The following is a 25,786-nucleotide window of genomic DNA, read 5'->3' as shown; positions in this document are numbered from 1 at the left end:
ACAGTTTGAAGACGGCCGTTGAAAGCAGACTCTTGCTCTGGAGAAGCTAAGAGAGGACAAATGCCCTGAGAGCAACTGAGAGTGACATTTTTGAGGAACTGCAGCCTAGAGAGGAACGTCCTGGGAGAAAGCCATTTTGGAACCAGAACTCTGGAGCAGATGCCAGCCATGTGCCTTCCCAGCTAACAGAGGTTTCCCGGACACCATTGGCCATCCTCCAGCGAAGGTACCCAATTGTTGATGTGTTACCCTGGATACTTTATGGCCTTAAGACTGTAACTTTGTAACTGAATAAACCCCCTTTAATAAAAGCCAGTCCATTTCTGGTGTTTTGCATTCTGACAGCATTAGCAAACTAGAACACTGGGTCATCCCCCTTGGTGGGGATTTCAAATTTCACAAGATACCAAAAGGAAACTTAAGACAGAGCTCAAAGAAGAAGTAGGGCACAAGTTTTTTGTTTGTTTGTTTTTGTCTCTGAGGGGTCTCCGGGCTTTCTCTATATTATTTTATCTCTATCTACCTATGAATCTATCTGGTGACCACTTGTGTGTAAGTTGTATGCATCATGCTCCTTGAACACTTAATACTATCATGTACATTTCCCAAGAACAAGGATATTCACTTAATTATAAACACCTTAAGTCCAGTTCTCAAATTCAAGCCATTTAGCATGGATATAAAGTTACAGTCTATATTCCAATTTTTTCCATATGTCCCAAAATGACCCTTTGAGCCTTTTTCTTCCCCCTTGCTAGATCCCATCCAGGACCATGTATTGCATTTATTTCATTGTCGTCTCTTTAGTTGCTTTTTCTTTTTAAATTGTGAGACCATGAACACAACATAAATTTTCCCATCTCAGCCATTCCCAAGCACACCATTCAATGAGATTAATCATTTACAGTAGCAGTGCCCTCACCGCCTTCCATTACTAAAACTTTCCCATCAGCCCAAAGATCCTACACCCTTTATGCATTAATTTCCCATTCTCCCTGCCCACACCCATGGCAACCTGTAATCTAAATTATTGTCTCTGTGAGCCTGCATATTCTCTGACATTTTCTTCACAGCCATCATGGGGCTTGAATTTAACACTCTAAATCCACAACAGTCTTGTTTGTCTTGATATGAACTCTTAATTTCCTGGGCTGCTCAAGCAAATACCATGAAATGGATTGGGTTAAACAATGGGAATTTATTTTTGAGGCCAAAAGAAAGTCCAAATCAAGGCATCATCTAAGCAATACTTTGCTCCTGCAGACTGGCATTCTGAGACGGCATGCCAGCTGTCCTTGGCTCCTCTGTCACTTGGCAAGGCACAAGGTGGCATCTCCTGGACTCTCCCTTTTCTGTGTTCTGTCATGCCCACCCTCTTGCTTCCTGTGGCTCTCTCCCTCTGTCTGTCTGAATTTCATTCTGCTAAATCCCGTAATAGGACTAAGACCCATCCTGATTGAAGAGGACCACATCTTAACTGAAGTAACCTCATCAAAAAAGTCCTACTTATAATGGGCTCACATCCCAGGAATGGATGAAATCTAAGAACATGTTTTTTCTGGGGTACATAAAGCTTTAAACCACCACACTCAACACTTCCAGCAAGAGCTGTAAGTCAACAGAACCCGGAAGAGAGAGGAGAAGATGCCACCATGAGTATTGCCATGGGACAGAAAAGCCAAAGACTCAAGGGTTGCTGACAGCCAGTGCCAGCATCACCCTGCTGAGGCCTTGACTTTGGATTTCTCCTGGCCTCAAATCCTCAAATCCACGAGCCAATATATTCTCGTTGTTTAAGCCAACCCACTGTGTGGTATTTGTTTTAGCAGCTGGGAAACTAAAACACTACCCTAAAAAGTCTCCTGTTCTTCACCTATTCAACCCTCCCTGGCTACCACGGATGTTTTTGACATCTCTATAGTTTTGCATTTCCCAGAATGTCATATCATTGGACTCATACAGTATATAGCCTTTACTAAGCAATGTGCATTTAAGGTTCACCCATGTCTTTTCATAGTTTGATAGCTCATTTGTGTTTTCATTGAATGATCCATTGTATGGATGTACCATAGTTTGTGTATCCATTCACACGTTGAGGGACATATTGGCTGCTTCCAGTTTGGGGTGATTCTGAATAAAGTGGCTATAAACATTTGCATGCGGGTCTTTGTTGCAGGTTTTTAAATGAGTTATGTAAATGCCTATGAGTACTATTGCTGGATTTTATGGTAAAACTATGTTCAGTTTTGTAAGAAATTACCAACTGTCTTCCAAAACGGCTGTACCACTTTGCATTCCCATCAGCAATGAAAGAGTTCTTGTTTTGCATTCTCCCCGGCAACTGGTTTTGTCAGTTTTGGGATTTTAGCCATTCTAATAGGTGTCTAGTGGTATCTCCTTGTTTTAATTTGTAATTCCCTAACGACAAATGACGTTGAGATTCTTTTCATATGCTTATTTACCATCTGTATATCTTCTGTAATGAGGTGTCTGTTCAGATCCTTGAGCAATTTTAAGTTGGGTTGTTTTCTTATTGTTGAGTTTTAAGAATTTTTGTATATTTTTGGATACAAGTCCTTTGTCAGATATGTATTGTGCACATATATTCTTCCAGTCTGTGGCTTTTCCTTTTTTTTGTTTTTTGAACTCAATTTTATTGAGATTATTCACATACCATACAATCATCCAAAGTGTACAATCAGTTGTTCACGGTACCATTACACAGTTGTGCATTCATCACCACAATTAATTTTTTTTTTCAATTTTAGGACATTTTCATTACTCCAGAAAAGAAATAAAAATAAAAAAGAAAACCCACATCCTCCCATACCCCTAACCCTTCCCCTCCATTATTTACTAACAGTATTGGCATAGTACATTTGTTACTGCTGATGGAAGAATACTAAAATATTATTAACTGTAGTACATAGTTTGCAATAACTACATTTTCCCCCATATACCCCTTTATTATCAACTTCCAGTTATAGTGTCATACATTTGTTTTAATTCATGAAAGGAATTTCTAATATTTGTATGATTAATCATGGACATTGTCTACCACAAGATTCACTGTGTTATACATTCCCATGTTTTAACCTCCAACTTTCCTTCTGGTGACATACGTGACTCTAAGCTTCCCCTTTCCACCACATTCACACACCATTCAGGACTGTTAGTTATGCTCACAATAACATGCTGCCATCATCTCTGTCCATTTCCAACCGCTTAAGTTCAACCTAGTTAAACATTCTGCACATATTAAGCAACTGTTCCTCATTCTTTAGCCTCATGCATGTAACTATATAACTCATGTAACTCATCAAGTAGTTATGCATTCACCACCACCATCACTTTCTGTATAAGGACATTTCCATTTCTTCCACAAAGAAAGCGGAAGAGTCAAAAAAAGGTAGAAAGACAAAAGAAAAAGAAAAAGAAAGAAAGAATGGCAGCTAAAAAGCCACAAAAGACAGAATTGAATTACAAGAAAAAGTGCAGACAACATCACCAATGCCAAGAAACCCATACCCCTCCCTTATATCCCCCTCTTATAGGCATTTAGCTTTGGCATATTGCCTTTCTCACATTAAAGGAAGCATAATATAATGTTTCTGTTAACTATTGACTCTAGTTTGCATTGATTGTATTTTTTCCCCAATACCACCCCATTTTTAACACCTTGCAAGGTTGACATTCATTTGTTCTCTCTCGTGTAAAAACATATTTGTACATTTTATCACAATCTTTGACCACTCTAAGTTTCACTAAGTTATACAGTGCCAGTTTTTAATCTTCCCTCTTTCCTTCTGGTGTCCCACGTGCCCCTAACCTTCCTCTTTCAACCATACTCACAGTCATCTTTGTTCAGTGTACTTAACATTATTGTGCTACCATCACCCCAAAATGTATTCCAAACCCCTCACTTCTGTCTTTTCCTTTCTGTCTGTAGTGCTCCCTTTAGTATTTCCTGTAGAGCAGGTATCTTGTTCACAAACTCTCATTGTCTGTTTGTCAGAGAATATTTTAAACTCCCTCATATTTGAAGGACAGTTTTGCCAGATATAAAATTCTTGGTTGGTGTTTTCTCTCTTTCACTGTCTTAAATATATCACACCACTGCCTTCTTACCTCCATGGTTTCTACTGAGAAATCTGCACAGAGTCTTATCAAGCTTTCCTTGTATGTGATGGATCACTTTTCTCTCACTGCTTTCAGGATTCTCTCTTTGTCTTTGATGTTTGATAATCTGATTATTAAGTGTCTTGGCATAGGTCTTTTCAGATCTATTCTGTTTGGAGTACGCTGCACTTCTTGGATCTGTAATTTTATGTCTTTCATAAGAGATGGGAAATTTTCAGTGATTATTTCCTCCATTATTGCTTCTGCCCCTTTTCCCTTCTCCTCTCCTTCTGGGACACTCATGACACATACACTCATGCACTTCATGTTGTCATTCAGTTCCCTGTGACATAGCTCATATTTTTCCTTTCTTTTCCCTATCTGTTCTCTCTTGTGTGCGATTTCAAGTGTCCTGTTCTCCAGTTCCTGAGTGTTTTCTTCTGCCTCTTGAAATCTGCTGTTGTATGTCTCCTTTGTGTTTTTCATCTCTTGTGTTGTACCTTTCATTTCCATAGGTTCTGCCAGTTGTTTTTTCAAACTTTCCAGTTCTTCCTTATGTTTATCCAACGTTTTCTTTATATCTTTCATCTCTTTTGCCATATCTTCCCTCAGCTCATTGAATTGGTTTTCGAATTGATTTAGCATATTTATTTGAAGATCTTTAATTAGTTGTTTCAATTACTGTATCTCAGTTGAGATGTAAGTTTGTTCCTTTGACTGGGCTATATCTTTGTTTTTCCTAGCGTGGTTTGTAGTTTTCTGTTGTCTAGGCATCTGGTTTCCTTGATTACCCCAATCTGATTTTCCCAGACCAGAAAGTGCTCAGGAGGGGGCAATATTCAGTATCATATTTCCCCGAAGGTGTGTCCTAGAAGATTGACAGACTTTCCTGTGAGGCCTCTAGATGCTGTGCTTCTCCTAACCTATCCAGCAGGTGGTACCTGTCAGCCCGTTGCTCCCCACTGGTATAAAGAGGTGTGGTCCCTTTAATTCTCAGCTTAAGTTGTTTCTAGTTTGATTGTTTTCCCCCAGGCCCTGGGGTCTGAGTTCTGAAGGCAAAGCAGCCCCTTGAGCTGGGCCCCACCCCCCTTCTGTTAGGGAAGATACATCCCCTAGAGAGTCATCTTCTGCACCTGAATTACTCCTTTGTCTCTCTGGCTCTGTTAACTCCACCCCTGCCTGGGTCAGCCTGCAGAGAACTGAAAATGCTGAGCCACTCACTGAAAGAGAAAAAAAAGGAGAAAGAGAGAAAGCCCTTTTCAGAGCCAGTCTCTGGCCCTTCAGTTTTGCCTGTTGGCCAGAGATAATACTCAGTTCTTTTTGCTCCTTTTCTTGGGACACAGCCATTTTCCAGTATTCTAAGCTCAGCCATCTCCAAAAGCCTCTGTACTTTTTTTCCCCATCAGCCCCACCACCTCTCCACTGGGAGCAACCTCAGGGTACTTTGCTGTTTGTTAAGGGTTTGTCTGTGTTTGTAGCTTGTATTCAGCAGCTCACATTTGTTAATTAAAACCCTGATTGGACTTGGTTGAGCTATATATGCTTGCTTTCAGCAGGGACTGCTTCTTTCTCCCACAGTGAAGTTTGCAGAGTAGCCTGCCGTGGGGGGAAGGGCGTGTGGCTTTTCTTCTCATTCTCATAACAAACAACTATAATAACGTCCAACTTAACTTTTTTTTCCTTCTTCATGGACTGGACTTTTTTTGGAGTTGTAGCTAAAAACTTATTGCCAAACCCAAAGTTACCTAGATTTTCCCCTTTGTTTTCTTCTAGATGCTTTATAGTTTTGCATATTACAATTAGGTCTGTGATCCATTCTGAGTTACTTTTTGTGAATGAGCTAAGTTCTGCGTCTTGATGCCTTTTTGTTAGTTCATTTGCGTACGGATGTCCAATTGTTCCAGGACCGTTTTGTTGAAAAGACTATCCTTTCTCCATCGAAATGTCTTTGCTCCTTTGTCAAAGGTTAGTTGACTATATTTGTGGGTATCTATTTCTGGACTTTATTCTGTTTTGTTGGTTGATGTGTCTATTCTTTGACCAATACAATGCTTGATCACTGTAAGTTATTTTTTTCTTGGGTATGAATATCCTGAGACAGATTTGAGAGGTGTGGAGGGATGCAAAGGGCCCAGGTTTCTGAGAGAAAGAGTGGTGCCACAGAGCTGGGAGGTTGGGGGTGCAGAGGCTTGGCGGCCACTTCTGCCTGGGCTGGCCTGAGGGCCTGGCACCCGAAGTGCTCAGGCTCCCCCTAGTGGCAGTTCACAGAATCCTCCCTGTCTGTCATCACCGAAATTAGAACCTGCACGGATTCCCAGACAGGCCAGGTTTTCCCCACCACCCCCTTCTTGATCTGTGCCACCCACCCCTAACAGCTTTCTAGACAGAAAAGGGGCCCAGGTATTTTATACTCCATGAAAGGTTCCACTGGCCTTCAAGATCCTGGTCCTTCCAGAAGCCAGTTGGACTCAACACCTCTCTCTTTATGAACTTCCCCCACAAGGGACTTTTTTAGATGTAATTGACAGAAATTCAACTCGAACCTCAAACTAGCTTACAAAAAGGGAATTTATTGCATCACATAACTGAAAAGTCAAAACACAGATATGACCTCAAGCCACCAGGATCCTGGGACTCCAATCTGTCTCCCTCCACCTCTCCCCCCGTGTTGGTTTCATTCTGAGGTCACCTCCCTGATGGCCACCAGTGGCTCCAGGCCTGTGTTCCACCAGCTTAGCATTCCAAGTGAAAAAGAATGTTTTCATTATCTATTGCTGCATAGCGAGTCACCCCCAAACTTAGAGGCCTAGTGGAGGGGATGCTCCATGAGTGGTCAGCTCAGGCACTTGACTGAGGCTGGAGGATCCCAAGATGGCCTGGCTCACGTGTCTAAGACCTTGGCTGGGGTACCTTGGCTGTCCTCCATTCAGCCACTTTCCACATGGTCACTAGTCACCCAGGAGTCTAACCCATACTTTGTTACATGGGAGGCTGGCTTCTAAGAAGCACCGTGGCACTTCCTTCTTCACATTTTTTTTTTTTTTTAATCCAGTTTTATTAAGGTATATTCACATACCATACAATCATCCACGGTGTACAATCAATTGTCCACAGTACCATCATACAGTTGTGCCTTCATTGCCCCAATCTATTTTTGAACATTTTCTTTATACCAGAAAGAATAAAAAAAAGAAAAACAAAAGTAAAAAAGAACGCCCAAATCATCCCCCCCATCCCACCCCAATCTTCATTTAGTCCCTATCCCATTTTTCCACTCATCCATCCTTACAGTGCCTAAAGGGAGTGTGATCCACAAGGTTTTCACAATCACACCGTCACCCCTTGTAAGCTACATTGTTATACAATCGTCTTCAAGAGTCAAGGCCACTGGGTTGGAGTTTGATAGTTTCAGGTATTTATTTCTAGCTATTTCAATACATTAAAACCTAAACAGGGTCATCTACATAGTACTGTATCTTATATCTATATAAGAATGCCCACCAGAGTGACCTCTCAATTCCATTTGAAATCTCACAGTCACTGAAACGTTATTTTATCTCCTTCCACTTCCCCTTTTTGGTCAGGATGATGTTCTCAATCCCACGATGCCGGGTCCAGGTTCATCCCTGGGAGTCATGTCCTGCATTGCCAGGGAGATTTACACCCCTCTCCTCCACGTTCTTTTGATCAAAGCAAATCACAGAGCCAGTCCAGACTCAAAGGGAGGGGACATAGATTCCACTCCTAAGGGGACGCGTGGCAAAGTCACATCGCAAATGGGCACTTGGGATGGAGGAAATATTGCAGCCACCACTGAAAACAACCCACCAGGGAGAGTAGAGTCTCTTTCCCAATAATTTGAACAGAAGTCTGTGCAGATTATGCATTGGCTCTGCTTGTGTCACACGCTCACCCATGAACCAACTCTGTGGCTGGGGGAGAGAGACTGTGTTGACTGACTGTTTATGGGCCACGTGGGGTGAGAATGGTGGAGGGACAGTTCCCCAAAGGAAAGCCAGGCACTGGTACCCGAAGAGGGGCACTGGATGTGGGACTGGTTAAACCATAGCTGCCACACCCTCCAGCAGTCCTGCTCAGAAACCTTCACCACTTGTTTGGCTCTGCCTGGCTGCCCACGAAGTGGTCTCTACTTGTTTCTCCAGCTTCACTCCTCTCCATTTCAGCTGAGTTTCCTTTCCCAGTTCCCTGAATGTGCCTGCTTTCCCCTCTCACTGTGCCTGAGCTTCTCTGCTCTCCCCAAATGGTCACCCATTGCCTCCTGCCTCTCAGCCTGGCCAAACCCTACACAGTAGTGCCCCTTCCACATGAAACCTTTCCCAAGCACCAGCTGAGTGTCTTAAGGGAAACTGAGGAGGCTTGAGGCTACCTGATGTGGAGGCATAGAGATGAGGTAGACACCTGAGAATTCCTTCATCCTTCCAGAAGACAATCACCAAGCAAAATCAAAACCAATCACATTGAGCTCCTAGAGTTACTTCCTTAAGAATCGAAAGTGGTTTTTTTTTTGCACAAAGATATTCACTGCAGCATTACTTATAGTGGCCGAAAGGACTGGGACCCAGGAAACGTAACTGTCAAATTCTTTTAGCAGTGAAAGCCAAGCCCAGCTCAAACTAGCTGAAGCACAATAGGGAATGCAGTGGCTCAAGTAAGTGGCAAGTTCAAGGGCTCAGATGATGTTGTCAGCTCCCCATCTCTTGGCTCTGCTTCCCTTGGGTCTGGGGCTCATTTTCTCTCACTATTGACTGTTTTTCTCCATTCGTGGATGAAGGGAGGCCGAGATAGGCCAAGCTACAGACCACTTCAGACGCACATTGTTCCCGCCTTGTGACCTTGGAGAAAACAGAAACGTTCTCTTTCCCAGAGGCCCAGCCTGGCTTGCGCTACTTGCTCATTTCTGGGCCAGTCTCCGGGGTGGGAGGAAGGGGGATCTCTGATTGGCCAAACCTGGGTCAAGTGACCAGGGGAGGCTGCTGCGATTGGTTGTCCCGCGGAACCACATGACATGGGGAGGGAGCTAGTTTCCTGGGTGCCTGGGGCTGCTTTTTAGCAGGATGGCAAAATGTAGTTGAAGCCGTATTACACTTCTAGGAAGCAACGTGAAAAGTGGTTTCACAGCGATGCTAAGAGAAGACGGCGGAACGCAGAATTGAAACCATGACGGCACCTATAGAATATGGGAAAATACAAGCTCTTTGCTTTTTGGGGGCGGTGGGAGAATGGATTATTACCATAAAAATCTTCAGTGTCTTTGCAAAAATATTGTACAATAAAATATGTTCATGCAAAATAGCCTGGTGTATATTGCATGGTAACATGATTTCCAGAGCTTGGCTTCTTTTTGGATGGAGCTAGGGCATAAATAAACAGATGCTGGTTTTTATAGCTCCGGAAAGTCATTGTTTTCATTTTGGCAGCTGCTCTGAGCAGTGGGCTCCATATAACACTCCTCTTTCAGGAGTGCTGGAACATTCTCAGTGTAGCTCCAGAGAGCTTCAGTTACAGCAAAACATGCTCTCTTGCCTTTGGGAGTTGGAGGAGTCTCTCCCCTACAGGCAGGTGAAAAGCCTCCAGATGGGTCTGTCTGTCTGGGAGAGAGAGAGAGAAAGAAGAGGAGAGAAGCTCAGAGCAGACAGGGAGGGCAGAGGTCAAGATCTAAGGATCTACCCAACCCATCTAATTCTTCTTCCCCCCACTCTTGAGACCCCACATCCCCATGCAGACCTGGAATGCTTAACACAGTACCAAACACTAGTCATGTTTGCAGCCGATAACCAGCACTTTATTTGCTTAGTTATTTTCTAATGCTATTTTTGTAAGTAGCAAGACTAATAAAGATTTTCCCATTTCAGTCAAAACAAAAACAGGGTTCAATAAGGCTACATGTGTGTCTAGCTTTCTTGATAGGGTCTCTGAGACACTCTTGGAGAAATTTCCTCTCACTGGGGCCCAGAATGATCTACAGGTGAGGGCTGGGAGGTTGGATGCCCGGCCCTGAGTGTGTGTGTGTGTGTGTGTGTGTGTGTGCATGTGTGTGTGAGAAACTGGTGGGATCAACAGAACTATGGAAATGGTCTATAGGCAAGGAGAGCCAGAGGAGTAGCTGTGGGCTGTGGGAACGGTTCACTTCAGTTTGGTTCAATTAATCAAATATTGAGTGTCTATTATATGCCTGAACTCGTTCTAGAACTTTGGGGTACATCAGTGAACAAAACAGATAAAGATCCTGCCTCCAGGAAGCTTACTTTCCAATGTGAAAAGATCATTATAATCAATTGTAAACATAACATATAAGTAAACCATATGGTATGTTATGAAGCATAATTACTATGGGAAAAATAGGGAAGTCAGGACTATAGGGTTAGGTAGGGTGGGTAGTTTTAAAGAGTAGTCAGGATAAATCTCTCACCAAGGAGGGGATATTTGAGAATCACCCACGGGGATGTCCTGGGAAGGAGGGTTGCAGACAGAGGGAACAGCCAGTGCAAAGGCTCTGAGGCAGGAGTGTGCCTGGGAGGAGAGGGCAGGTTGCACAGGGTCTTGACCGTCCCCTGGGACTTTTACTTTGCTAGAAAAGGGGTTAAAACCTATTTCTCTCCCAGTGTTCTGGACTTTCTTCTCAGTGTCTTATTTTGAGTATGTGTGTCAGAGAGATAGAGGAGGTCTGGGAAAGGAGGACACCTGGGCGTGGGATAAAGGCCCTGGAGTTCACAGCTGCTCTCAGATCTTCCTCCCACCACCCCACTTCCCAGACTGGGGCGTGGCTCCTTCCACCCCCTCAGTTGTTTTCATAACACCCCCCACCCTCACCCAGCCCTGGGAGCTCAGCTCCTCAATCACAGAGCTAATCAGAGGTGAGGGAGACCCCTACCCCTCTGTTTCACCCCAGAGTCCTGGCCCCCAGCCAGACACCCTCAGAGCCTCTGGGTGGGACAGGGAGAGGCCGGGACGGGACCCAGAGATAGGAACTGGCAGCGGGCAGCCGGCCTGGGGTCCCAGCAGGTGTCACACCCACCTGGAGGGGGCAGATCTCGCTCCCCGTGCCCACCCACCCTGCCTCTCACCCTCGCTCTGTCCTCTGCTCTTCGCACACACTCACACCTCCCCACACAATGGCCGGGTGGGGCGGAGGAACTGGCTTCCTCTGCCGAGATTTCAATCTGAGCCCTCAGTTCCCGCCCCAGAAACAGGGAGGAACCGACGCTGGGAGACCCCTGGCAGGTGCTCCAAGGCAGAGGCTGAAGACAGAAACCGCTTTCAAAAGATTAAGGTAAGGTCACGGGGAGCCAGTGCAGAGAGTGAAGATGGAGGAAGCCTGGGGTGTCCTCTGGTGTGAAATAGGGGGCTGGCTCACACCCAGGGGCACGGCTTGAGAGTTAAAGAGAGACCGGAGAGGTGGTCACCCCACGCCACCCCTTAGCCAGGACAGAAGCGTCCAGACATCCATGCCCCACGGCCACCCCAGCCCACCGTCCACAGGGACGCGCGCAGCCACGCAGACAGGCCACACACGCACGTTACAACCCACTCTCCTCCCAGCCCTGGCTGCAGCCTTTCCCCAGACCCCATTAGCCTCGGCGCCCCCGGATCCTGGGTCCCTCACATCTTCCCGACGGTGCGCATGTGAAGCGTGGTGTGGCTGGGAGGGGGGGTGTCCGGTTGGGGGCTGGGAGGAGGATCCGATTCCTGTTTCCTGCCTCGACTCACTCAGCCCTGGGAGGTGACTGAGAGTGGAGGGGACTCAAGGGTGAGTGCTTGGGGCAGGAGTACCTGGGTCCCGGCAAGAGGCGGGTGGGGAAGGACGCGGACACTGGCACCTGGGACTGGGGCTGGATCCCCGAGGGCACAGGGGCCGGGGAGGAGCTGGCCACTGGCCCAGGGGGCGAGGCCATTGAGCGGGAGACTCACTGTCTACAGCTTCCAGCCCCCACCCCATATCATTTTTTAAGAACCCCACGTGGGGCCTGGAAGGGTCTGACTCTCCGGCTGACTCTTGAAGGGGGTTTGGGGGCAGCCCCCTCTCCCAACCCTGACCCTACAGCCTTCTCAGGGTGGCAGCCTCCTTCCCCGCAGGAGAGGCCCAGGCCCCAGCATCCCAGCCCACTGGCCCTCGGCTTCTGTCTGGTGTTGCGGTCACCACCCCCCCGCACCGCTGTCCCGACAGGACCCTGGTCTCCACTGCGGCCTCTCCCTGCACCCACACTGGGTGAGAAGAGAATAATGGGGGGCAGCAGCGACCTCCTGGTCTCCTGGGGTCAGAGGCTCCAGGAATCTTCATGGCAGGAAGAGGAGACTAAAAATAATCCGGAAAGGGAGAGTCCGGAGAGAGGAACTGGGAAATGGGGGGCGGAGTGTGGGCTGGAGCAGGGAAGCAGTGATGCATCCCTTCACTAAACAGGCAGGAGCACAGACACACTCACACAAGCACAGAAGCGTGTGCACCCATGCGTGCATGCACACGCACGTGCACACACACACCCCATCCTGTCCACTCTTGCCCCACATATCCCTTAATGGGCTGAAGGCCACACACGGGACAGCTCCACTCGCCCCGCTGCAGACCCACCCACTAAGCAGGTAACACGCACACTCTCAACCACCGCACACAGCACCCCGCTCTACACAGCACTTGCTACGGCACACATGCCCCCCAGAACACACGCAAGCCTCCACAGCACACACAGGCACACATTCAGATGGACACACAGAGGCTAAACTGCAAGCCGATTCCCGCTACGGGTCCGGCCCAACTGTGGCAGCAAAAGCCAAAAGACCGAGACAGAATTGGAGGCTGAGAGCGCAGAGAAAGGCTGCCCAGGAGGGTCCAGGGGTCTCCGGAAGGGCAATGAGAAGGAGGGGTGGGAGGTGAAGAAAGGAGACTGGAGAAGGAAGGAGAGGAAGTGCTCCAGACTTCCCACCTCCCCCACCAGCTCCAAAAGCATGGTGCATTCACTTGAAAACGTGTTCTTTGCATGCTGTGGGGGCGCAGAGGCTGCTGGTCCACCCCACCCACCCACCCAGGGGCACTGAAGCTCTCCCTCCCTCCCCCCTCCTAGGGGATGACTCCAGCAGAATGCTCCACTCCTTTGAAGAGCTCAGAGGAAGATGTCGGTCCAGTCCCTTTCTGCAGCAACACCCCCTTCCCAGAAGCCCCCTCGGATCACCCGCCCCCGCCCTCCTTCCCGCCCCCGCGCTGCCCAGTGCCTGGGGCCCCTCCACAACGGCTCCTCCCTACAAGAACCTTCCCCCACCGCCAATGATGCACCCACCCCAATGTGCACCCCCATCTTCTGGGAGCCCCCAGCCGCATCCCTCAAGCCCCCAGCCCTTCTGCCTCCCTCAGCTGCTAAAACCAGCCTCAACTCCCCGACTTCCCCAGACTCACCTTCTTCCAGCACCCCTAGTCCAGCATCCCGGCGTTCCATCTCCCCAGAGCTTGTCCCCCGGTCTCCAATCCCCCCGCCCAAACCCTCAGGGTCTCCCCGCACCCCTCTGCCCCTGCTCCCAGCCACCCAGGGCCAGGACCCCGATGGATCAGCCTCGGGGCCTGGCACTGTGCGGAGACTGGCTGGCAGGTTTGAGTGGGGATCTGAAGGCAGGACCCAGGCCACGGACACCCTGGAGCCGGGTCCCCAAGGCAGAGTGGATGTCAATGGGGAGAGAGACACCCCCCAAGGCATCCTTGTGGGGAGTGGGTCCCAAGAGAACAAAGCTCTGGGTAAGTGCGTGGTGCGGTGAGGGTGGCCTCAATTGTTTTCAATTAAGAGTGGGCACGTTCAGGGGCTACCTTTTCAAAAGTGGATTTGGGGTTTGGAAAATCTGTTTTTCATATCTCTGGGGGTTTGAAGAGAGTCAGGGTTGGGAAGGTAGAGGCCTTGGGCTGGAGCTCCCTGCTCCTTTGGCTGGGTAGGTTATAGGGACTGGGGATGCCTGGGCAGGGTGGGGCCAGGCCCCAGGGATTTTCTCCTTAGGACCCCTCCGTCTCCCACAGATGCTGCCCTGGTCTGCCCTCCCTGCTGCCCCTGTGTCTGCCATGGAGCCCGCCCTGGCCTGGAGCTCCGATGGGTGCCTGTGGGGGGCTGTGAGGACGGCCCCAGAGCCCCCTCCCGGGCTTCCCCACTACGGGCCTCTCGCTCCCGCCCCAACCCTCCAAGCCTCAGTCACCCGCCAGTCATTCTCACGTCCTACCGCTCCACCGACGAGCGCAAACTCCTGCCACCCCTCAAACCCCCCAAACCAACTCGAGTCAGGCAGGACGCCACCATCTCTGGGGACAACTCCCAGCCAGACCTCGGTCTGCCCTCCGAGGATGGAATCCAGACAGGTACAGGGCCTGGGGGAGTGGATCTCTGGGAAGGGGCAGGGGTGGAGGCAGGTGGAATATTCTAAGACCAACCACTACAACCCCCAGCAGGCCCTGTGCTCCTCCATCAGCTGCCTCCCTGGGGCTGATGGGAGTTGTAGTTTTCTTAGTAACAGTCCCTGCTGTGGCTGGGGTTGGGAGTCCCCAACTGGGGATTCTTGAAGAAGTTCTCCTCACTTTGGATTCTCTCTACAGGGGACAGTCCTGATGAAGCTCTGCAGAGCGCTCCTCCAGCAACCATGGAGGGCAGGTACTGTTCACCCCCACCATCACTGCTCCCCCCACTCCTGAGGGCAAGCTAACCCGCAAGTCCAGCTAAATCCCTCCTCTACAAAGACGGAGTAAAGAAGCGGTGGAGGTCTAGTCACCAGAGGTCCCACTTTCCGATCCCAACTCAGTCTCTTATTAGTTACGTGGCCTTATCCAAGTCACTTAACTTTTCTTGGTCTCAGAACGGGATAAGCCTCCCAACTACGTCACAGAGTCCCTGGGGTGCAATATCGGTAAAGAGCTGGGCCTATGCTAAGTGCTCCCTTTCAAGTTCCCTCTCCCCTCCTTGAGCTTCTATTGCATTTCTTGTCCACAGCCCCAACTGGCAAACAATAACATCTCTTCTATGTTATCTCCACTGCTTTATCATCTTAGATTCACCGTCATTATCAGAGTTAATCCTGGTTCATCATTTATCCCACAAACATTTACCTGTGTTGTGGGAGATCATTCTTCCAGGTTTGGGGCTCAGGCGGCTGCGTGTGTGGTGGAGCTGATGACCAGAACAGGGCACAGAGAGAGCTGCAGGTGGTGAGGGGGAGGTGTGAGAGTTGGATCTGCTCATTTTGAATGACACCCAGGCACAAACAGGACATCCCAGACAATGGTTGCTCCATGAGAGGGCTGGAGATGGAGACTTGGAAGTCTCTTGAACAGAGTGGTTGAGATAATGGTTCAGGGCCTTCTCAACAGCAGGCACATCAGAAAAAAAAAAAAAAAAAAAAAAAAAATCGGGAACGCCTTCAGGGTCGCTGCCTATAAGCGTGCAGGCTGTACAAGCCCCTACACGACCGGGCGAATAGCACCCCCTGGAGGTGTGCAACGGCAGTGGCCTCAGGGGACTCACCCCTTTCTCCACAGGGAGGAGGAGGGGCTCCAGGGGCTGAAGGAGCAGAACTGGGAGCTGCCCCTGCAGGACGGTAAGGGCCTCTGGACCTGGGGGTCCCTGCCATGACCATCAGGCATTGGGGAGGGGCCTGGGGCTCTGGAGATCCCTGACGCGCCACCTCTGCTCCCCAGAACCCCTGTACCAGACTTATCGCGCAACCGTGCTGTCAGAGGAGCTGTGGGGGGTTGGCGAGGATGGGGGTCCCTCCCCAGCAAATTCTGGAGAAGCTCCCACCTTCGCGCGCCCCCCGGGGCCGCGCAACACGCTGTGGCAGGAGCTCCCGGCTGTGCGCGCCAGCGGCCTCCTGGAGACGCTCAGCCCCCAGGAGAGGCGCATGCAGGAGGTGGGCACGTCCGGGGCCGGGCCGCGGGCAGCGGGGAGAGCGCGACCTGGGTCGCGAGCCTGGCCGCGAGCTGGCCTTTCCCCGGGCCGCCCCTGTTCCTCCGCAGAGCCTGTTTGAGGTGGTGACGTCCGAGGCCTCCTACCTGCGCTCCTTGCGGCTGCTGACCGACACCTTCGTGCTGAGCCGCGCGCTGCGGGACACGCTCACCCCCCGGGACCACCACACCCTCTTCTCCAACGTGCAGCGAGTCCAGGGAGTCAGCGAGCGGTCAGTGGGGCCCTGGAACCCTCTGCGCCCTCCCGGGCTTTCTGCCGGTCCCGGGTCCGCCCCTTCCGCGCGCCCAGTTAGCTCCCAGTTCTTTCCCCCGCGGCCCGAGAGCCCCGGCTCTCTGCCCCCTCCATTGCTGGCTTTCCCGGACTCCCGCAGGTTTCTAGGCACGTTACTGTCCCGGGTGCGCTCCTCTCCTCACATCAGCGACCTGTGTGACGTGGTGCACGCCCACGCCGTGGGGCCTTTCTCGGTGTATGTGGATTACGTGCGGAACCAGCAGTATCAGGAGGAGACCTACAGCCGCCTCATGTGAGGACCCCAGGGAGGCGGCTGGGGAGCAGGGTTAGGGGCGAGGCCAGAGCAGGCTGGGGGACCCGTCCCAGGGGCTGGGGAGGGCCCGGAGGCAGCCGCCAACCTCCCGCGCCTCTCCTGCAGGGACACGAATGTGCGCTTCTCGGCGGAGCTGCGTCGCCTGCAGAGCCTCCCCAAGTGCGAGCGCCTCCCGCTGCCGTCGTTCCTGCTGCTGCCCTTTCAGCGCATCACCCGGCTCCGCATGCTGCTACAGGTACCCGCCTGGGTGGGGCCGGCTCTCCCCTGGGGCTCCTTGCCGGGTCATCACTATGAACCCAGAAACCCCCAGATCACAACCAGAAACCCCCAGATCACAACTCTCAATCCAGGATCCTCCACTCCCCACCTGGAGCTACCCAACGCCCCCAGGGGCTGGGCGGGTGAAGGAAAAGAGCCCCTGGCTAGAGACCTGAGTTCCAAATTTAGCTGTGCCACTCATTGGCTGAGTGGCTGTGGGCAAATCCTTTCCCCTCCCTGGGTCTCTGGAGGAATGGGTTATGGTCTCCAAGGCCCTCTCCAGCTGCATTCTTGTACTGCATGCCAGTGGGGGTGAGATCATCCCCAAGGAGGGAAAAATTGGTTCTGAGTAGGGGATGGGAAAAAATCCTAGGTATTTCAATGGTCATGGCCCTCCAAAGGCCCATGGTACCAGAAAAGAAATAGTTATATCTGTGCTATTAATATTTCATGGTAGGAGACATATATTGTATGACCTCACTTAGATGAAACAATTAGAATATGCAAATTCATGGAGTCAAAAATTAGCATACAGGTTACTAGTGGTAGGGTGGGGGTGGGGAATGGGGAGATAATGCTTAATGGATACAGATTTGGGGTGATGGAAAAGTTTTCGTTATGGATGGTGGTGACGGGAGCACACCATTGTGAATTTAATCAGCACCACCAAACTGTATACTTGGAGGTGGTTAAAATGGGAGATTTTAGGCTTTCTATACGTTACCAGAATAAAAATTAATTTAAAAAAAAAACCACATAGAATTTTACAATACAGAGAGTGAACCCTAATATAAACTATAAACTATAGTTACTAATATAATAACATTGGTTTGACAACTGTATCAAAGTTACCAACATTTTTTCATGATAGGTGATGATTAGGAAAATGTCTGAAAAGTCACTTTAGGGGAGCGATAATGAAAAAAATGGTTGAGAAACACTCTTCAATTGCAAGCGAGAAAACTGTCCCCCAAAACCAGGTCACCCAATATGGGGATCTCAACTAGATTATTCGCTTCTTGATGTCTTATTCAATTTTATCTATTCCCATGGTAGAGAGCATAATAATAATAACAATTATTATACTAATAGCCAAACACCTATTGGGTGCTGGTCTAGGCACTGTTCTAAGTGGTAGCTGCCCATTTGACCTTACCAACAACTGTAGGGACTATTATTAACCCCACTTTATAAATAAGGAACCTGAGGCACAGAGAGGTTAAATAACTTGCCCCAAGTCGTACAGATAGTAATTGATGGAAACATAATTTGAACCCAGGCACTCGGAAACACTCTGCTATATTGTTGGCACTAAGTGTTGTGGTTAATAATTAGTAAGCTAATAGCTACCCTCTCTTCAGCATTTACTTTGTGCCAAGGACCACGCCAAAGCACTTTGCGTGCACTGCCTTATTGAAGCCTTACAACAGGGCCGTGAGGTGGGCATTATCCCCATTTCACAGGTGGGAAAACAGAGGCTCGGAGAGGTAGCATGGCTAGCTCAGAGTCATGCAGATGGTGAGTGGTGAGGTATCTCAGCCTCTTTGAGGGATTTCTGCCCCAGGCTTATGAACCCCAAACTGAGCATTTCTCCAAGCTGGGCAGGGCCCTTTGAGCTGTGGCCCCTCTGAAACCCTTCCTTCTTGTCCCCAGAATATCCTGCACCAGACAGAAGAGGGGTCCAGCCGCCAGGAGAACGCCCAGAAGGCCCTGGGTGCTGTGAGCAAGGTGGGCCGATGGGGGTGCTGCTGATGCTGCTGAGGTCGGGAGAGACAGGAGGGGTGGCGGGGAGTAGGGGGCTGGCCACTGGAGTGGGTGTCCTGGCTCGCCTTACCCAGATCATCGAGCGCTGCAGCGCCGAGGTGGGGCGCATGAAGCAGATCGAGGAGCTGATCCGGCTCACCCAAAGGCTGCGCTTCCACAAAGTCAAGGTCAGCCCCTGCCCAGACTCCCCATCTTCCCTTTCCCCAGAGCCCCAGGAGATCTACTGGAGAACCTCCTCTCCGCTTCCTTGCAGGCCCTGCCCCTGGTCTCCTGGTCTCGGCGCCTGGAGCTGCAAGGGGAGCTGACGGAGTTGGGGTGCCGGAGAGGGGGTGTGCTCTTCACCTCGCGCCCCCGCTTCACACCCCTCTGCCTGCTACTCTTTAGCGACCTGCTGCTCATCACTCAGCCCAAGAGGTGGGGCCCAGGGAGCGGGAAAGCCCCAGCTGCAGTGGGGAGAAGGGGTCCAGCCTGACCCCAGCTCTTCCTCTGAACCTCCTCTTTCTTGGGCAGTGGGCAGCGGCTCCAGGTTCTGGACTACGCCCATCGCTCCCTGGTCCAGGCCCAGCAGGTTCCAGATCCTTCTGGACCCCCTACATTCCGCCTCTCCCTTCTCAGCAACCACCAGGGCCGTCCCACCCACCGGCTACTCCAGGCTTCCTCCCTGTGAGTTATGTCTCCTTCAGAAAACATCCTGGGGACCCTCACCTGACCTCTCAGACCCTACCTCCTTCCTCCCCAATCTCTCTCCTCCATGCCCCCTGCCTAACCTCCAGGAGAATCTCCTGGACCCAACTGCACCCCCTCCCTCTATCCCCACCAGATCAGACATGCAGCGCTGGCTGGGGGCCTTCCCTACCCCAGGCCCCCTTCCCTGCTCCTCGGACACCATCTATGAGGACTGTGGTGCGTATTCCCTAAAGGGGAGGAGGGATGCGGGAGAAGCTGTAAAGGGTCTTTATCCCACTGTCCTGTCACCCACCCCCAACCAGACTGCTCCCAGGAGCTGTGCTCAGAGCCTTCTGCACTTGCCAAGACTGAGGGGTGGAGTCTGGAGTCCAGGGGTCCCCCCAAGCACCCGCACAAGAACCCTGAAGGTGAGAGATTCTTTTATTCATTTATTCAATAAATATTGATTAAGCGAAGTGCCGATTGCTATTCTAGGTCCGGAGGACCAAACAAAGATCCCTGCCCTGCTGGAGCATACATTCCAGCAGGAGAGGCAGAAAATAGGGAATAAACAACCTAAGTAAACTACATAGTAAATCTGAAGGTCATAAGTGCTAAGGAAAAGCACAAATAGAGCAGAATAAAGGAGATCAGGAGTTCCAGGGTTGGGTAGGATGATGATTTTAAATAGGGAGGCTGAGGTGGACCTCATTGAGAAACCGACATGTGAGCAGGGACCTGACGGAGGTGAGGAATTTAGCCATGTGGGCGTCTGGGAGAAAAGTGTCCCAGTGCAAGGGCCCTGAGGCCTGACGTGGCCGAGGAATGGTAAGGAGGCCGCTGAGGCTGCAGGGAGTGAGGAAAGGGGAAAGAAGCAGGAGATATCACAGTGTAACAGGAACCAGGTCACGTAGGTCTCTGTAAGATGACCTATAAGGTCATAGGATCATGCATTGCATCTTCTCTGTATTGCATCATACAGAGATGATGAAATAGCTGTGAGTGGCAGATACTGCAGGGCTTGACAGAGGAGTGTCCCCAGCCCCCTCCAGTGCCCTTCCTACCCATGCTCCACTTCTCCACCAATTCTCATAGCCACCAGGACCCTCAAGGCCATAGCCCCCACCAGGGCCTCCTCACTGACCCCTTGCCCGGCCCCACCTGGGCCTCTCTCTCTCTCTCCCCAGGCTGGCTGAAGGGGGTCCCTGGGGCCTTCCCTGCCCAGTTGGTCTGTGAAGTCACAGGGGAACACAAAAGGAGGAAGCATCTCCGCCAGCACCAGATGCTTCTCGAGGCTGTCGGACCCTCTCTGGGCACCCCCAGCGCCCCTCCACCCTAATGCAGGCTGGTGAGGGGGCACAGGTTGGGACGGCTGGCAGCGTGGCCCATGGACACAGAGCTGGCCAGAGAGGACAAAGCCCATCCATCCACTGGATTCATTGTCAGTGAAACTACTACCTCTAGTGACAACCAACAGGGACCCAGCCTCGGGAAGGGGCCGCCAACGCAAACAAGGCCATCTGAGTCCTCAGCAATAAGGAAGGATGAAGATGGCTGGAATGTGTTGCCAACGGCAACAGAGGCTTAGTACAGAGAAGCCAGTGGGCACTGAGCTGGCTGAGCCCATGGCCATTGAGTATCCTATGCTCACAGCCAAAGTCGATGCAGTTAACAAAAAGCTGCACTGGAGATAGAGTCCTAGGATAAAGTAAACCAACACAGATGAGCGAGGACCCATACAGTCAAAGAAGATGGTGATCTGGGCCCAACAGACCATAGCAACCCTGCTTGGTTCTATAGCAATGACTGGTCCTGCCCTTTCAGTCTTGGAAGTATTGGATTCTGTTCTCAGGGCACCCCCTGTATCCTCTCGAGTCAGTTCCCCTCTGCTAAGAGCATCCAGAGTGTGTGTGTCAGAGACTGTGTGTGCAACTGTGTGTGCCTATGTGTGTCTGTATCAGGGAAGGTGATTCTGCTGAACATGTGTGGTGGTTGGTCCCCTTCCCAGATGTCTGAGTGCTCCATTTCTTCTGTTGCCCCCTATTTTCCCTATTATTTGACCTCCAAAGGAGAGTGTGCTGGCTGTGGCTTGGCAGCCAGAGGTCAGAGCTAAGGATAAGAGCCCTGGATTCTAGGACTCTTGGAAGCCAGGGTTCCAGGACAGTTGGAGGGTGATGTTTTGGAGCAGCCAATCAGCCTGGCAGAGGAGCCTGAGGAATTGAGGATGGCCAGGAGATGGGGCCTGGGGCTTTACAAAATCCCCAAGTCCTTCTGCTGGCCCCAATGCCTGGTCTCCAAGACCCATGCCAAAGTACGATCAGTCAACCAGCCTCAGCTTCAGCTTTCAAACCCAGTTGTGGGCGAAGAAACAGCAACTATGGGTCCTGGGCTGGCTGGTGAGTCTCCTGGGCTTTCTCGCCTTCGTCCTGGTCCTCTCGCAGAACCACTGGGCCAAGCAGAGGAGACAGGATGGAGAGCTGGTGTGGCTGCCCAACCCCATCCGGAGCATCTGCTTCTGGATGAGAAACTGCCCCCGCGTGATGCCAGGAGGCGAGGAGCAGAGAGTTGCTGGCGAATGGGGGACTAGGCCTTCCACACCTTCCTTCCACTCACGCACGGCCACTTGCCCAGGACAGAAACTGCCACGTGGACCACAGGAAAGACTGTGTGTGTGTGGGGGGGGGGGGTGTCTCCGAGCAGGAAGGACACTGGCATTTGGCATGTCCATGACTTTGGGAATTCACCTAGCACATATGGGAAATTCTCAATAAATTTTGGTGGAGGGTCTCCAGGGTAGTGTATGCTTAGAGGAACAGTGGTCTCCAAATGCGGTTCACTAAGAGGGATGGGGCTGGTTGGAAAGAGATGCTTCCAGAGCAGGATCCATTCTGCCGGGAACTGGGGCTCAGAGACCAGGCCCGAGGCCTGAGAGTGTCGCCCACTCATAGATCCTGAGGGATTCAAGGTGGCGGGGCAGGGTGGTGGTTGTGGGATTGCAGCTACTGGGGCAGAGGACTGCTGCAGGCTGGGGTAGAAGACACGGTAGGACCAGGCCTGGGTTGAAGGAGCAGTGAGAGGGACAAAAAGGGCTGTCAGTCAGCAATAAAAGTCCATTACTGACCAGCCAAGCAGGGCTGTGTTCAATCCAATTCAACTCTGCCCTTGCCATTGAGGACCTTTTAAGTGCCAGGCGCTGCTCTAGGATCTGGGGATACAGACATGAACATGACAAAGGCCTCTCTCTCAAGGAGCCCATGTTGGAGGAAGGGAGAAGAGATCAACAATCACCAAGTAAATAATAATAAGATCAAGTCCATTAGCAGGAGGTGCTATGAGGAAGATAGAGCAAGGGCTATGCCAGAGAATGTCATGTATGCTTCTGGGGGGTCACTTTAGGAAGACTCCTGATGAGGTGACATTTAAGTGGAGACCCAAAAGACAAGAAGGAGCCATCCCTGGGCAGATCTGGGGAAAGAGCGTGCTCATGCCCGGGGTGGCAATGAGGGGACTGCATCCCAGGGAGAGAAGGTGGTAAGGCAGTGGTGGAGCTCGTGCATGGGTTCCTTCAACTTTCCTGGCACTTGGAGCCCCTTCACCAAGCTCCCCCCTTCCAGCTCTTTGGCATAAGAGAGACACACGGAGATACTCAGAGACAGACAGACATCCAGGGGCAGTCACAAAGCCACACCTGTGCCCCCGACACCTGCCTGTCGAGCTCCTCAGCCCCTGCCTGTGAGCTGCTGCTGCAGAAGCCCCTGTGTCCCAGTTCAGATATTCTAGTTGTGGGGTAACAGGGAGAGGGAGACCATACAGGAGTGGTTTTGGAGGCCAAAACGCACATTAAATACAACCAGATATTCCAAGAGACTGAAAAGATAGGGAGGGAAGGAATCTGCCATGTTTTCTGACTTCTGGGGATGGTTTCTGTTATCTTAGAGCCCCCTTTTCATTCTGGGGTGTCCTGAGTTCTCTGTGCAGGGCAAACAGTCCTGACGTGGTGGTGGGGTCTGGCACATGGGCAAAGAGGGCCAAGGGGTATGACACAGGTAAATGGGAACGGGATGGTGGGAGATGGGGACCACAGCATGTGAGGAAAAAGTGGGTGGGAGATGGAAATGGGAACAGGGTAAGAAAAACAGAGGAAGGGGAATGAAGGGGTGGGGCACAGGTGGTACAGGTGGCAGTGGGTAGCTGGGCTCACCTTGAATTCTCTCCCTCCCTCCTCCATCTCCCTCCTGCCCCCGCGACAGGCATCTGCCTGTTTGCCATGGCTGTGTACAGCCTCCTGCTGGTCCCCATCATCTTCTCTATGATGTGTTGCTCCATGCCCTTCCTGCCCCTCTGGGTTGCCTTTTGCAACTTCTTCATAAATGTGGTAGGACGGACCACATGCCCTGCCTGAAGTTCCAGGCATGGTTGCAGGTGGTGGTAGAGATTGATGCAGATGTCCCAGATGGTCCAGAGAGAGAGGCTCACGGACCCAGGGGGGAGCCCTGGAGCCACCATTACCCGACGCCTTCACATCCCATCGTGCTGGGGAGGTGGAAGCAACTGCCATTTCCACAGGTTTAGGGAAGGTGCAGGTGTGTCCCAGGGCCAGGGCAGGGGCCTGCGGGACAGGGTGGGGAGGCCCTCTCTCCTCTGAGTCTGGGGGCACTCGCTCTACCCACAGCCCTGCTCCTCATATTTGTGGCCTCCATATTCGGAGAGTCGATGATCATGCAGATAGGAGAGGGCACTGACCTCACTCTGCTCTGGCCCGTCTATGGGCTCTGGGTCAACATCATCCTGGCCCTTATTGCAGGTGAGCAAAGGAGGGTTTGCCATCATGACCACAAGCAACAGGTGGCTGAGAGGAGTCCCCACCCCTTTCTCCCTCCAACCAACTCGCTGGCTCTCTCCCCTCTCCCTCTACCCTCAAGGACCCCCCCCCCCAGTGCATTCCTGGGCCCCAATTCCAGAGCCCTTCAGCCAGGCCCGGCTCACCTGGGCGAGGCAGTGGCTGTCTCTCCAACCCCAAAAGCTCCTCTCTCTCGGCTCTCTCCTTCCTCGCAGGGCTTGTCTCCCCCTTCAGCTGCAAGGGGATCTGTTGGTACCTGTTCTCCAGGTTGCTCAGCATCACAGCCGAGAGGCCCCTCCCCGTCCAGGAGTACCTCGTCCAGGGCGGCGCCCGCGCGCACAGCACACCCGTGCAGCCACCTTCCCCGCGCCTTCCAGCAGCCGAAGAGCGCCCCGGGCAAGACCAAGAAGACCGACCTGGTGGAACTCCCCGAGCTTTCCCTCTGACCCTACCCGGACGCGTCTCACCCTCTGGCCCCGCCCCCTCATTTGGGCTCCGCCCCCGACTGTGGCCCCGCCTCCATGCTGGCTCCGCCCTCCCCGCAGAGCTGCCCTGAGGCTCTTCTGCAGCAAAACCTTGACCCCAGCGCAGAGGAGGGGCGCGCAGCCCGGGCTTCCTGCAAGCAGGGATTGAGCACGTGTTCTGGTCGGATTTATTCTGCAATAAACTGCGTCTCGTGGTTCTCAGGGCCGTTTCCCATGCAAGGCACGTCCGGGGGGACGGGGTGGTCCGCCCCCACAGAAGAACCCTTAGGAAGCTGAGGCTCTGGCTGGTGATCTGTAGGCACCCGCGCGCCGGCGTCCCCTCTCCTCCTCCCGCACCCCCCGGCTGAACTCTCGCAGTCGCCCCGGCCTTCCTAGGTCCGCAGGTCGGCGTTTAGCTGGTTGATCCCTCTGGGATCGGTTTCGGAGCCGGATCCAATCACCTCCGCCCTCGGCCACTGCCACCCGCACTTCTGCCGCTGGGCACCCAGCCGTGAGTTGGGGCTTAATCTCAACCTGCTCCCCAGCCGACCCCCTGACCTCTGGAGCCCCATCTCACCCTCTCCCACTCCCTCAATTTTCTGTTTTCTTTTTTTCCTATAATCTCCTCCTCTCCCCCAGCTCCCTGGGATTACCCTCCCTTTCACTTCGGAAGCCTTTTCCCACTTCGTCGTCAACCTTCAGAAATCTGAAACGGCCCTCTGTGGGAACGGGTTGGGCCCTGTTCAAGACAAATACCAAAAACGAATAAAAAATTGGATACGAAAGTGAGTTTTTATTTAGAACAAGAAGAGAAATAAAATTACTTATTTTTAAAAGTTGACAAATTCAATGAACATAAAAATCCAGAAAAGAATTATATGAATTGACACATCTCTAATATCTTTCTCCTTTGAGCTTTGGCTGCATACTGTTATTGCCTCTTCATACGATGCTTTTATGATCTAATTTTCCACAGAAAGAAGGATAATTAAGTCTTTTCCCTAGCATGATTGATTGAAATGTAGTGATTATTTTTTCTAGTTTGCTAATGCTGCTGGAATGCAAAACTCCAGAAATGGATTGGCTTTTATAAAGGGGGTTTATTTGGTTACCAAGTTACAGTCTTAAGGCCATTAAGTGTCCAAGGTAAGCCATCAACAATCAGGTACCTTCACTGGAGGATAGTCGG

The 25,786-nt window shown here is 51.3% G+C and overlaps 2 protein-coding genes across 6 annotated transcripts in view; one reads left to right on the top strand and one right to left on the bottom strand.

The window, feature by feature from the left end:
* The window catches only part of SLC25A35 (solute carrier family 25 member 35), a 32,220-nt gene extending 7,828 nt beyond the window's left edge, over window positions 1–24,392 (bottom strand). For 2 of the 3 annotated variants that reach the window (XM_037809321.1, XM_037809323.1), the window contains exons 1-2: window positions 16,148–16,415; window positions 15,206–15,295 (exon numbers count right to left, since the gene is read on the bottom strand). The gene's annotated coding sequence lies outside the window, so the exon portion shown is untranslated. Of the gene's footprint in view, window positions 1–15,205; window positions 15,296–16,147; window positions 16,416–24,279 lie in introns of those variants that run through there. The other variant, XM_037809322.1, reaches the window with a different exon arrangement.
* Window positions 11,322–22,080, top strand: ARHGEF15 (Rho guanine nucleotide exchange factor 15). Of its 3 annotated transcripts, XM_037809319.1 has the most exons (17): window positions 11,868–11,887; window positions 12,214–12,346; window positions 13,197–13,858; window positions 14,132–14,464; window positions 14,699–14,753; window positions 15,635–15,693; window positions 15,794–16,005; window positions 16,112–16,272; window positions 16,432–16,584; window positions 16,711–16,840; window positions 18,517–18,591; window positions 18,702–18,794; window positions 18,881–19,041; window positions 19,138–19,290; window positions 19,448–19,530; window positions 19,617–19,721; window positions 20,481–22,080. In XM_037809319.1, exons 3-17 carry the CDS (start codon window positions 13,246–13,248, stop codon window positions 20,630–20,632), a joined length of 2,538 nt encoding a protein of 845 aa, XP_037665247.1. In that variant the 5' UTR covers window positions 11,868–11,887; window positions 12,214–12,346; window positions 13,197–13,245; the 3' UTR covers window positions 20,633–22,080. The 3 variants fall into 3 exon arrangements, with proteins under 3 accessions (XP_037665246.1, XP_037665248.1, XP_037665247.1); XM_037809318.1 differs by lacking the exons at window positions 11,868–11,887; window positions 12,214–12,346 and adding an exon at window positions 11,322–11,410; XM_037809320.1 differs by lacking the exon at window positions 12,214–12,346 and having other exon boundaries at window positions 11,865–11,887.
* Window positions 24,393–25,786: the final 1,394 nt, after the last annotated feature.

The sequence above is a fragment of the Choloepus didactylus genome, chromosome 18, assembly GCF_015220235.1.
Source record: "Choloepus didactylus isolate mChoDid1 chromosome 18, mChoDid1.pri, whole genome shotgun sequence".
Taxonomy (NCBI): domain Eukaryota; kingdom Metazoa; phylum Chordata; class Mammalia; order Pilosa; family Megalonychidae; genus Choloepus; species Choloepus didactylus.
Note: the sequence above shows the minus strand (reverse complement) of the source record. Positions and strands in the feature narration are given on the sequence as shown.